This window comes from Cajanus cajan, chromosome 11 (assembly GCF_000230855.2).
Source record: "Cajanus cajan strain Asha chromosome 11, NIPB_CcT2T_4, whole genome shotgun sequence".
NCBI classification, from domain to species: domain Eukaryota; kingdom Viridiplantae; phylum Streptophyta; class Magnoliopsida; order Fabales; family Fabaceae; genus Cajanus; species Cajanus cajan.
Window position 1 is genome coordinate 24,464,672 of NC_138527.1, and position 14,166 is coordinate 24,478,837.

At 28.6% G+C, this 14,166-nt stretch overlaps 1 protein-coding gene across 1 annotated transcript; it reads right to left on the minus strand.

Annotated features, from left to right (window-relative positions):
* Positions 1–8,618: 8,618 nt before the first annotated feature.
* Positions 8,619–11,471, minus strand: LOC109816540 (protein SRG1). The gene is made up of 4 exons (XM_020381587.3): positions 11,146–11,471; positions 9,902–10,149; positions 9,336–9,660; positions 8,619–9,066 (listed from the first exon to the last, which is right to left on the minus strand). The coding sequence occupies exons 1-4, from the start codon at positions 11,389–11,391 to the stop codon at positions 8,812–8,814; spliced, it is 1,074 nt and encodes a 357-aa protein (XP_020237176.1). The 5' UTR covers positions 11,392–11,471; the 3' UTR covers positions 8,619–8,811.
* Positions 11,472–14,166: the final 2,695 nt, after the last annotated feature.

Below are 14,166 nucleotides of genomic sequence, written 5' to 3' on the forward strand. Positions count from 1 at the left end.
TAAACTCCTGAATTAAACTCTAGCCTACTAGATTAATAACAGAGAATTAAAATGACTTAAATATATAACATAAAATAAAAAGTTACATAATAACAGAATTTAATTCTAGCCAGCTCTAATTAACTAGCTACATATATATAAGGTTGGTGAAACAGATTTATCAACATAACTGTAAAGAAACTAACAACAGCAGTATAGCTTAATTACCATAGGTTTGTCATAAAACGGGAAGTTTTACTCTCATGCCCGACCTCGAAGCTTGGGAGTCTTTAGAGCAACAACATCCAAAATTATTCCATATTGAGAGGATAAGCAATACAAAGATCTATTCAATTCTGCCACATTGGACAAAAAAACAGAAAACAACGTTAACAGCAAAAGTGCATATCCAATTACAACATCCAAGATGCAAATTCAGTGCAACCATAAAAGAAATGCCACTTCTTATATTAGCTTATCAAGTTTCATGTTGTAAAACTGAAACACATCCACTCCATTAAATTTCCCTTCACAATGACCAATAAAATTCCAGCAAAAGAGATAGAAGAATCACAGCTACCCTAATTCAGCAGGAAAAAAACACTATTAGCCCATAAATTTCAACAACGCACTAACCCTAAAAAAATGCCCTGAAACCCAAAACCTAAACCAATTTAATTAAAACAAAGCAAAATTATAAAAACCAAATCACAAAATCATAAATAGATTATGCATTTGAAAACCTAATGGTTTCCTTTCCTTTACCAACGAGGTCAATAACAATGGAGCATTTGAACACCGAAAATGATTTAAAATAGGCACAAAATAGATTATGCATGAAATTGGAGTTAATATTAAGAACGCAGTGAGTTGAAGTTGTGCACAAACAGGTTCTCGCGAGCAGTTTTCGTAACCTAGGTTTTGATTTTCATTAGAGAATGGGTTATTGTGAGTATGCGTCGATGAAAACAGAACAAATTTAATGCACTTGAATAATCGAAAACTCACCATGAATGGATTAATCGACTATCGTGACCTTAAATGAATGCAAACCTATTAAAGTGATGCGTAGAAAGGAGAAGCTCTTCACGAACAGTAATGGTGGAGACTAAAGAGAAGCTCCTCGTCAGTCACGCACATGAAGGAGCATGAGCCTCAGCAGAGTAGAAGAATAAGCAGAGCCGAGTTGGATATGAAAGTATGACTGTATATCTTCCCGCGGCAACAAAACATCCATGAATAATCAATAGTAATAAATAAATTATTGATGAAGTACTTTTTTATTTTATTCTTTTAATAAAAAAATATTTTAATTGAGCTGGCCACATGTCGAAAAGTTGGTAAGGTTAAAAATCAGGTGCTTAAATATTGTGACGGTTTCAAACCGCCAAACAATTAACTATTTAAGCATTCACCTTTCGAACTTTTTTAAAATATTTTTTTGTTTTTTTAATAAAAAGATTATTGAACGTTCTGGCGGTTGAAAACCGCCAGAAAATGCCAATACTTGTAACAATTACCATTTTTGCGGTTTAAACCGCTAGAAAGTGTCAATAATTTGTAGCGAGTGTCGTCCTTATTACAAATGTTACATTTTTTGGCGGTTTATGGAAACCGCAAAAAAAAAACCGCCAGTAATTGCCTATTTTTTTGTAGTGGATTAACAAGTTTATTATTATTATTATTATTATTATTATTATTATTATTATTATTATTATTATTATATATAATGTCGTACTGTTATTTATCTTTAGATTGAGTTATCTATCTATTTCCTATGTTATTATAAGTAACCCACTTGTGAATGATATGTATATAGATCAAGTTTCTTGTCTAACATATTCTTTTTTCATAAGATATTATATCATTTTTTACTACATTATTATTTGTCATGATGAGGGGTTCTGCCTGTTGTTTTACTAGTACATTTTTTGTGAATTCGAAACTGAATGTATCTTATTTAATGTTTTTGGAGTTTCCAATTCTACAAATTCAGTTGAGTATTTTTTTATTTTTATTTTTTTGTTCGTTGGTAGAGATTAAAAAGATGGAATTCCTATAGAAAAAAGGGGGCATAATTCCTTTACATTTTGGATAAAACTACGTTGATCAAGGGACATTATGCTACCTATACAAATAGCAATTTATACGTGTTTAGTATTGTTATGAAATTAAAGTGACTTTTACATATTTTATTATTGCACAATTATTCTATTTTATTATCCATTTGTACATAGCTTAATGATTTATTGACTAATAAGTGGTAGTCTTTTGTGCTATTTTACTAAGCTACTTTATTGAAGTGAATCATATATGTAGCGGACAAGGTTCGCATTGAGAAATCATATACGTTGTTGTTGTTTAAATTCTATCGAAAACCAACTCTAGGGGATAACTATAGTTTAAATAATTTGGCTAAATAATGACTCTGATAGAGCATGTTGTTCTCTTTATTTGCATCAATTTTGTAACAAAGTTCAACCATGAAGATAAAAGATGTGGTTATAGTTGGCCAACCAACTCTCAATCAACACAACGCACAATTTAAAAAATTGACCTCAGTATGATCATTGAGTCATGTTGAGATTGTGAATGACATAGAAATAATTGACTCTAATACGATCATTGAATCATGTTAAGGTTGCAAACGACTTGGAAAAAATCAACCCTAATACGATCACTGAGTCATGTTAAGGTTGAGAACGACTTAAAAATAATTGATCTTAGTACGATCATTAAGTCATGTTAAGGTTGCAAATGACTTAGAAATAGTCGACCCTAGTACGATCATTGAGTTGTGTTAAGATTGAGAATGACTCAAAAATAACCAATTGTGTATCCTTATTTGTATGTAACTGGTTGACCTTTAGATAAGGTGGAAACCAATTGAGTGTATAGCATGTCTATGTTTATTTAAAATGATTCAAACAATAAAAAGTGGTGTGATCTTGTAAGTTGAGACCTAATTCGATAAGTTTCTTCGCCTTTTTAGACTCAAGACTAGGGAGTTGTGTACTCTCATAGGTTGAGGGTCGACTGACCACTTTAGGTTACCCAAGTGTTGATCGAGTTCGTCATAGGAGGATAATCGATTGATGTGTCTCGCCTACAGTTCAATTAGTCTCTTCACTTATTAGACTCGAGACTAGGGGATTATGTATCCTTATAAGCCTATAGGCCCATATATGACCTTTATTCCTAGGCTTATAACTAACTAACCAACTAGGCCCATTGTTGACTTATCTCCTATGTACATAGTTGACCTATTTGAGACCAACCACCTTAAATAATCATTGAATCATCATAAATTTAGATGACAAGATAAAGTACTTTTCGTTAAAAACATCATTCTAAACAGACTAATCGATAAATAAGATAAGGATAAGTAGTTAAAAAATATATAAGATAATTTGGCTAAAAGATAAAGATGGATTTGACTTAATAGGATCAAAAGATATTACCTACTAGTATATAAGGTTGAGACTAAGAAAGGAGAGGTAGGTTTTCGACTTGAGAAACACTAATAAAGTGAGGAAAACATTTTGAGTGTTCTAATGACAAGACAAATCTTGTGGAATTAAGCAATTTTGGCAAGCATACCAGTTGCACAAGTAGATAGTAGAAAGTATTTTATCGTTTCTCCAAGGACTTGTGTAATGCATGACAATAAAACTTTATCGTTCCATAAATATATTAAGTGTTGGTTTGTAAAAGAAATAAAAGTCATGTAAAAGAAAATAAAACTTTTTTTTGGTATTTAATCTACTAGTTAGAAAGCAAATTAAATTACAAAATGATATTAAATGTTAATTTTGGGATTAGACATCACCGAACCTCATTCTCATGCATATAATCTCTTAATCTTCTTTTGCATTTAATGTTAATGTCAATCCACTAGTTTACTCAAATCCTAATTTCTTAGAAGGAGTCTAAGTTCCCTTATTAAACATCAATCCCTTGAATACTTAATAAATAAACTTGCTTTAATAACAAGGGTTTAAGATAATTAATGAATCAAGTTCTACCCTTAGATATAACCTCCATTAGGTATTTTATTTCAGTTCAAGATTATAAAAAATATTTTCCAATATCTAATGAATCAAATATCCAGTTATGGATGACCACTCCACAACAAGCATTAAGAGAAGAAACAAAATACTAACATTAAAATGGAAAGACATATATATATATATATATATATATATATATATATATATATATATATATATATATTATATTACATGAGAGTTCAGTTAGTTGCATCTAATCTCAACAAAATGGACTTAGTCCTTCATTGTCATGAAGAGCACAAAAAGAAAATAAGATCTATGGTGGAAGATGGAGAGCCAAGGTGAGGATTATAGGTCTTTAAGCAAGCCCTAACAGCACCCTAAAAACCCTCAAACTTGTCCCAATAGTGGCCCAATCAAATAATTCCTTTAATCCCTCGAACAAAGAAGGGAAAAGTGAGTCAAAACTGCCACATTATAAAAATGGCATTGAGCGCGAGTTAAGTGACACTAACTGTAAACATCAAGACACAAAACAAAGGTTCTCTACCAAGGTGGTGTCAGACATTAGTAGTGATTCGCTTGATGCTAGAGCTCGAATGACTCTTTGCCAAGATTACGTTGGGCGCAAGTAGAGTGGTGTCAGGCATAGGTAAAGTGGCATCTGGTGCTAAAGAATATGGTGCTTTCTATCTGAATGTTGTTAGTGTTGTATAAAATTATAGACGTAACTATGAGCAACCTGAAACACCGAACAAACGTTAGTAAAATTTTCCTGAGGCGTGTGATAGCACTAACCTTAAGGATTTATCCGCGAGATACGCGCAAGCCCCCCAGGATACAACAGGGTCGTCTCAAGAATTTGAGGAGCAGAACTGACAATTAGAAAATTTGAGAACTTAGAGAGAAGGAAAAGAGAAAGGTGTTTTTGGGGTTAAGAAAATGGTGTGCCAGAGGCCTCTATTTATAGAATCTCAAAAACCCTAAAAAAATCATGTAAAACATCTGACAATTAAAGGAAATTAATCTGAATAATTAAGGAAAATAAATCTGAATAATTAAATAAAATTAATTCAGTAATTAAAAAAATAAATACAGTAATTAAAGGAAATTAATTCAGTAATTAAAAGAAAATTAATCCAAATTCGTAACGTAAGATATTAATGACAGAATCAAATTTGAATTTGAAATGTGAAAAATTGCCATTTTCAAATAAGGTTTTCTTAATTAATTAAAAATAATTTAATGTAATCAAAATAAAAATATTTTCGGATCTCATTTTTTTTTTTTTAATATCATATATGTACAATAGTTAGGCCCAAGCAAAGTGGCCCCCAATGCTAAAAGTCTTCACTTATTCTTCAAATCCTACTCTCTCTTGACTTCCATGCACTTTCACTCACTTAGCTTGCTTCTCTTACTTCTTGACCATATGTTAAACAAAAAATTGAGAATTGTGATATAATTAAATGATAATAGTCAATATCCAATTAATTATAAAAAAATCATTAAAAAATATTAAACTTATTAAAAGCTAGTAAAAAGTTGGTTTTGTTAATACAAATGGTTAATAGATCTAGGTGAAAGTTAACATTATCATATGGCTAGAACATAAATAAATTATAACTCTAATTCTAGTTATTATGATTGATAAATAATTTAAAAAACCACTACAAGAAAACTAGAATTTAATGTGGGTCTAATAGAATCGACTATTTACTTGACATAATTAGTGTTGAATTAGATAGGGAAAAATTATCTTTACCAAAAAAAAAAAGATAGGGAAAAATTATCTCCAAATTGTCTTTGAATAGGTTAATATTTTTTAATTAAATTTTTTTAAATTACTTATAATTCTATCGATTTTGCCAACTTTTTAACAATATTTTTTAGAAAAAATATTTTTAGAAGTATTTGCATCTATTTAGTTGAATATATTGCTTTTATATTTATCGATGTCAAAGAAGTACTTTGTACCTTTGTATATTTATAATATATATATATATATATATATATATATATATATATAAATAAGGTGATAATTAAGATTAGTATTTTAAACTACTTATTTTTTAAGGACTTTTATATAAATGTGTTTGAACCGACTTTTACTTATAAGTAAAAATTAAGTTACGAATAAGCTAGGCCAAACACACTCTTAATACATTTTAATTAAATTTGGAGTTATATATATATAAGACATGTGTGGATAACTTCTCTAAAAAGTACTTTTGTAAGAGAGAAAAATAGGAAAGAAAAATGAAATAATTGAACTTCTCCATAAATTAAAATTAGTTTATGTATATGTCAATTTGTAGAAACCTTCTTTTAATAACTTCTCCAAAATTTTGTTTTAACTTATATATAAGTTCTCCATAAATTAAAATTAGTTTATGTATATGTCAATTTGTAGAAACCTTCTTTTAATAACTTCTCCAAAATTTTGTTTTAACTTATATATAAGTTGATTTTAGTTTATGAAGAAACTTATTTTCATTTTTTTCCCTTATTTTTTTTAGAAGTGTTTTTGAATAAGTTTATCCAAACATGTTCATACTAACATGTTATCACTAAGTTACCCTTTGATATTATAACTTTTATTTAATAGAAATTAAATTATTAGTATAGAATTTATGAATATATATATATATATAGTGTATGACACAAAATCAAGCATATTAATAAATAATTTATTTGTATAGATATATTATACACTTAACACTAAAAACTGTTGTATATAGTAACATACAAAAAGTGTTACCATAGATATAATGGGTCCATTTGTTTAAATTTTAAAATAAGTGTTTCTAAACAAGTTTTTTTTAAAAAAAAAAGAATTATTTGAGAAACAAATACAAGTTGTTTCTTAAAAAATAACAGAAAACTGTGTATTTAAAAAAAAATAGACAAACACATCAAAAAGTAAAAGGTGCTTATTTTATTTTTTTAAAGTACTTTAATAAGAAAATAATTTTTTTATAAGAAAAAAAAAGTTAAAATAAACAAACCTAATATATATAGGCATAAACCTATTTGATATATAAATACATACCATTTTAATGTTAATTTTGAATGAGATTCACTAATATTATGTGTTACTAACATATATCTATACTTTTTTAATAATATATTAACATATATTATATATATATATATATATATATATTTTAGATAAAAATAATTTTAGTAATAAATATTGTGTTACTATATAGTATATATTATTACATGAGAATTTTTTTTCAGTGCAATATATACATCAAGTATTATTATAATACATCATAAGTTAATATAAATAATATATGGTGTTAAATATGTCCTTAATTTTTGCAAATAGAGATGAGTCTCTAAAAAAAATGACTCTTTTTTTTTTCTCTTTTGTGAAAAAAAAAAAAGTGTTGAATGTAGTTCTTGAACTTCATAACACTTTATTCTTGATAAAAAAAAATGTGTTATGAAAAGTGACACTACATTTCTCATTATAAAAATAAAGACCACGTATAACACATTTCTAAAAATAAAGAATCAAAAGAAAACATTTTACTTCTAAGACAAGTAATCATTTATTATAGAGGCTTAATACTATGGATAACAGAGAAGAAAAAAAAGAAAAAAAAACCTTTGGGCTCGTGGCCCAATTTCCTAATGCACGGGTGTCCTTGAGCCATGTTGATGGATGATAGTTTCTCTTGGGTCTGCCTTCGGTGTTTTTCTCTTCAATACTCTCTTGGTTCATGATATATACACCTCCTTTTTTTTATAAGTACACCTCCTTTTAAAAAAATAATTAAAATTTTAAAATATTCTTAATTTTTTGTTTAAATTTTTTAATTTTACATCCACAATATTTAATTTAGTACTTTTTTTCACACATCTTTTCTCCTTTTTTCAATTTTTATATGCACCCCCTTATTTTTCCTTCACCTCACCTATTTTGATAACATGTGAAAATTGAAAGAGAAAAAAAAAAGTGTGTGAATAAAAAGAAGAAAGTAGCAAATTGAAAGTTGAAAGTGTAAAATTAAATTCTTTTTAAAAAATTATAATATTTTATAATTTTTTTTTAAAAAGGAGGTGTATTTATAAAAAAAAGGAGGTATATATATCATGAGCCTACTCTCTTTACGTTTTGGATGATATGTTTCATTTTATTTTTATAGCTAACCCCTTGCTAACTTAGACTGAAAATGTTTTAGTAAAAAGCTTAAACATGTGACTCAACTCTTTTTTTTGTGTGTGTTAAACTGTGTTTTTCACATAAGAGAGACAAGATCAAAGCCAAATATAATCAAGACTTAAAGAACAGAGAATCTAGAGCCAATAGAAAAGACTGATGTCTTCTCTCATCAGACTTTTAACACATTCATTTTGATATATGGAATGTTTAATATAGGCTCGGTCTACGTAGTGTTTGGTTTGATTTCGTTATTTCTCTGCTTTCATCTGAACTCTTTTTTTATTGTGCACTATATGTCTCATTATCAAAGTCACATTGTGATACAATCCTTTACTTATTTTTTTCTCAAGATATACGTGGATCGTGTTCGTGTATACTTAGTTTCACTACAATGATAATAGTTGGAGGACAACTATACCCATATATCAACTAATAAAAACTAGTTCAACAACACATTAAACCCCACGATGCAAATTTATTAATCCAAATTAGCTTCCAAGGTAACATTTTCAGCTTCAATCATTGAACGATGAACATTATTGTATTATTCTGCATAGGTACCACATGCATGTCATGTCACACAACTGTTTGTTGTGTTCTTAACTTCTTATTTTATTTTTCTGCCCCATGAAAGACAATTTCCCTTTATTATAACCCATTTTGAATCCTCATGACATCAATGTATGACTTCCCTTGCAGCTCACGTGAAAAATACCCTTTGTAAAAATCTTCTACACTAATGCTATTGAACGCTGCTGGTCTTTCAGGAGTGATGAGGCTTTGTGCAGGACCTATAACTGCATTCAATCTAGGACTGTGAAATGTAGCAATGGAAATCCTCTCCTTCTCTGAGTTAACTGTAGCTCTATGTTCAATGCTCCGGTAAATACCATTGGTCATTATCTGCCAAATTAAACCATTAATGTACAAAAATTCCTTAATATAAAAATACACAAGTGATGCGTATTCTAATTTAGGTGCAGAAGCATAAATATTGTTGGTAGTGTTTTTTTTTATCATAATTAGAGTTTTACTTTAATAATATATATAATAAATGATTTCATTAAATGTCAACTCGTGTTATTCAGATAAAATTTAAATTCTGATTGAATAACGATAGTAACAATACTTATTATGCATGATAGTATAGGAATAATATTCAATTAAGTTACCTCCAAAATGTCACCAACATTGATGACAAAAGCATTGGAGAGGGGTTTAACAGGAATCCACATGTCATCTTTTCTTATTTGAAGGCCTTCCATTTCATTGACTTGGAGGAGGATTGTAAGGGTACCAGCATCAGAATGAGGCTTCAGTCCAATCACTTTTTCTGGCTGGGGACATGGAGGGTAATAATTCATCCTCAGTGCTTGCCCTCCCTCTTCCAAAAGCTCTGCCAGTTCATTGGGTTGAAGCTTAAGAGCTTTTGTCATAAATTCAAAGATTGTGACACTAAGATTTTTAATCTCCAAAGAATATTTCTCTAGATTATCCCTGCAATGCCGAAAAAGTTAGTTAGAGACTTTGATTATATTACCAAAGAAACTAATGATGCTGCAGCTGAGGTGGCAGCAAGGTAAAAAACATTGTACATGTTTGGTTTTCAGTTTGAAACCACAGTTAAGGTAAAAACTCATCTCTTGAAGTTTTTGCCTAATCCATGGTTTGGAATTTGGAAATGTTCCTACCAAAAACAATCAGTGTGGTCACAAAGAGATGAAAATATAATAATAACCTGAATGGTTGGGGAATACTAGGAAACAAATGGGGATGTCTTGCATATAATGGTTGGGTGAAAATGTAGAATAAATCTGCCCATTCTAATTTGTGCTCCTCTGATACAACAAACATTTGACCAAATCCTTCCATTTCTCCTGGTTTCTGCCACAATTCCTTCTTCTTTTCCGGTGGAAGATTCAAGAACTCTTGAACATTTTTCTTCATATATTCCACCAGTGAAGGGTTCACACCGTGATTGATCAACTGGTATTAATATCCACTATTAAACTCAACAAGCAAATAAAAATAAGCTCCTTCATTGAAAAATAGCCACTGTCGTGCAGCAATTTCTTGAATTATGACATATCTAAGGAAAATTGAGGCTAGAATCAACTGCAATCGCAAGTCATTTTATTTTACTGATGATTTAATTTTAGTGTACACGGTCTGAACAAAAGATTACAAGATTACAACGGCAATTTAACTTTCCATAGTTACATATATGGTCATTTTTATGTTTTTTTAAAGAATACAGTGTAGAATCAATGTGAGTGCCAAACACTTTGAATATTTACTGCAACTGCATGCTTGAAGCTCGAACTCAATTCAAATTGTTCTGTCAATTAATTTCTTTACAATACAAGAGTTAATTTTGGATGACCCAACATATGATGCAATTTGTCACGTGTTATCAGGTTGACCAGGCTAGTGTGATAAATCGACAAAAGTGTTAATTTGGTCTACCAGACTTACTTAATTACTTTAACAAATAAAGTGAAACTTTCTAAACTTAAATAATCAATCTGAAACTGTAAATTAAAATAATAGACCAAAATTCTATTTTAATCCAAAAATAAAATAAAAATTTTCCCATTAATTCATGAGAAATTAGGTTATGCAGTATTGAGAAATTACAAATCATGGATAGGTTTATTTCCTTTTACAATAAATAAATAAATAAGTTATATCAATCATAAATTATAACTATTAATGTTTTACCAGTAGTGTGTAGAACATTATTGAACTTCTGCTAACTATTAAGTAAAAAGTAGTACTTAGTCTGAAATTTTTTTATATATCATTAGTTTTCTGTTTGGTAATTATAAGGGAGTAATCCCATATCTGCCATTTTACTTATCAGAAATACTCTTTCAATTCTTATTTCATTTTAAACAAGCCAACACTTGAAAGAACAACAGGACAATTACTTTCAACAACCGAAAAAACACAATAAATGGACACACACTCAATGGTTCAAACCTGAAAGAAACCCCACTCTTTGCACGCATGATCCAGCTTCTCTAGTTCAGTTGCATCTTCAGACAACAATTTATTCAAATCCACCACTGGAACTTGTGGCAAAGATGCTGTGTCATATACAAAAGATGGTTCTTGATTTGGATGAAGATATCGTTCTGGAACTTTTGTGATGCCTTGCTTTGCCAATTCCTGTACAGAAGGAACCAGAAGAGAGGATCCTAGATTCTTTACCATTTCAGGGTCCATTGCTGCAATGCAAAAAATAGTAACTAAATAAGTTCAGTTAGTGACCGATTCTTGATTGATCTAATTTTGATGAGTGGTGTTGAAATATATAAGCTGCAATTCAATTTTAAAATCGTGGTGGTCCATCATGTTTCAGTGCTACAAACTACTTTTCTATATCAACTTGATAGAACATGTCACCTAATCCATGACCAGTCTACAACACAAATAATGCTAATTTAGAATTTAAGATTCAGTAGATTCAATCATTCTTTATATCAATCAATGATAATTACTTATGTCTCTTAATCAAATTTAGTTTGAATTTTTTTTTATAAATAAATAATTAATATCAATGATATGATTTTAAAAAACAAAAAACTCTTTATAGCAAGATACACATTTTCTACTGTAAATTAAAATTTATTAGAAAGTGTAAAACTAACTTATCACAAAAATTGATGATTTTAATAAAAGAAAATATTTCTTTCACTTTTTTTAAGTGTCAGATATTTTGGAAAAGAAATATTTCTATTAATATGTCATTTTCAAAATTAAGAAAATATTAATCACGTTTTTATTTATTATATTATCTTAATTTTCATCTAATTTTAATTAATTTATATATTTATCATAAAAGTGGAAATTGAAAAACTACTATGTATTTATTGTAAACTGGAAATAAATAAAAAAGAAAAAAAAAGAAAATTTTGAAATATAATAATTGTTAAACTTTTGACAAGTGTACCAATTGTTGCAAATAGTGAAATGGACAAAAGTCTAAGTATCGAATTTACACAGAAACTTGTGATACAAGAATCAAATATTGATATTTCATATTTTAAAAATAAGAAAATAAATACTAAAATAATCTAAATAAATTAAATAAAATATTAAAAAAAAAATAAAAGATTCCTATCAAAACTAATTTATTCTCCTAAATATATTGAGGCGTATTTCTAACAATATTTTTATCACCTAATTTGAATTTGAGTTTTAAAATATGTCTTTTTTGTTTTTGAAAGTTTTCTTCTTTATTTTTCTTTGATTTTTGTTGCAATCTTTCTTGAGTAGAACTTCTTTAACATTTAACTCAAACTTCTCTTTTGAACATGATTTTTCATCATCTTTTCATTCTCCTCCTCCTGATCATCAAATTTCTTTTGCAAATATGTATCTTTGTGCTTTTTATTCATATCTTCATTTATAATTGGTTTCTCCTTCTCCAAATTTAAAAGCAAAACTCTTTCTTTTCATATGAACATTGAACACTTCTTTATTGTTTATATCTTTAATCACACAACTTTTATCTTCAAATAACACTTTATAGCCTTTTTTCAATAATTGAACAACACTCATCAAATTTTAATTAATATCAAGAACATATAAAACATCAAATATTAATTTCAAATATGAATGGATTTTGATAGCAATTGTTCATTTACCTTTTACAACAAGGTGTCCTCCACTTCTCATTTGGACTATAGAGATGATATCTGTTTTGTTGAGTTCTTTGAAGAGTTTTCAGTCATAATTCATATTGTTTGTACAACTAATATCAATAATTCAAGCCTGAGTTATATTATTTTGGCCCTTCTCTTGGAACAATTCATTCTTCTTTCTTTTTTTTTCCAACAATTCTAGAATCAAGAAATTGTGTTCATAGTAATTGTACCTTATTAGCAATGTCAAGTAATTTGTCTAAGCATTATTTGATTGTCTCGAACTCCTTCATTCTTTGTAATTCAAACTCTCTCATTAAATTTAACACTTGCATGCTTCGAATCCTTTCATCCCTAACATATTCTTCCTTCGATTAATCCCATATTGTTTTTGGAGATTTGAGGGACATGATCTTAGTGAAAACATTTTGTGGGACATTGGCAAAAAAAAAATTTTGTCTTTGACTTCTAGATTTTCCTGCCTTTGTGAAATTTCATTTGGACCACAGTATGATAGCCCGACAGTGCGAAAACATCATAATTCTCTTCTATGACTTTTTAGAGATCTAAAGTCTCTAGGTATATCTCCGTTCTCACCACCCAAAAATCATAGATTTCTCCATTAAAGATAGGTGAAAAAATTTATGAAAAGTTTGTTTTGGCTTTCATCACCACAAGTCGTAAGAATCTTGACTCTAGATATCAATGATTGGTTATTTTATATTTGTATTTTGTAAAGATATATTTTTAATAGAAGAGCGTCACATAATTTTATTCCTGAACTCTATATTTATAGAGAAAAATTATAATATAAGAATCATATACTGATATTATTCTATTATAAAAATAAGAAAACAAACCCTAAAATAATCTAATAAATAAATAAAACTAATTATATAAAAATAAGGACTAAAAATAATAGGATTCTAAATTATAGAAATGAAGAAAAAATTTATTATAGACACCGAATAAAAACTCGTTTTAAAAGCATTTCTAAGCTTATTTTTAAGTAAGTGTGAGATCAAAACAGTGTATTAGAAAGTTGAAACATAACCTCAAGCGTGTGGTTCAGCGGTAGGGGTTGATTCACGCTTAAGCAAGGTCAGAGGTTCAAATTCTGCCTTGTGTATGTAGCCGCCTTAAATATTGGGACCAGCTATCCTACCCTTTGAGGTACCTCCAACATAGCGAAGAAATTAGTCATTACTATCGGCGGTGGATACTTCAGAAAAAAAAAAAAAAAAAAAAAAAAAAAAAAAAAAAAAGTTGAAACATTAATTTGTTTTATCCATATTTTTTTCTTGAACTTTGTGATGCCTCAATTATGTCTATTTTCTTGTTTATTGAGTTTATC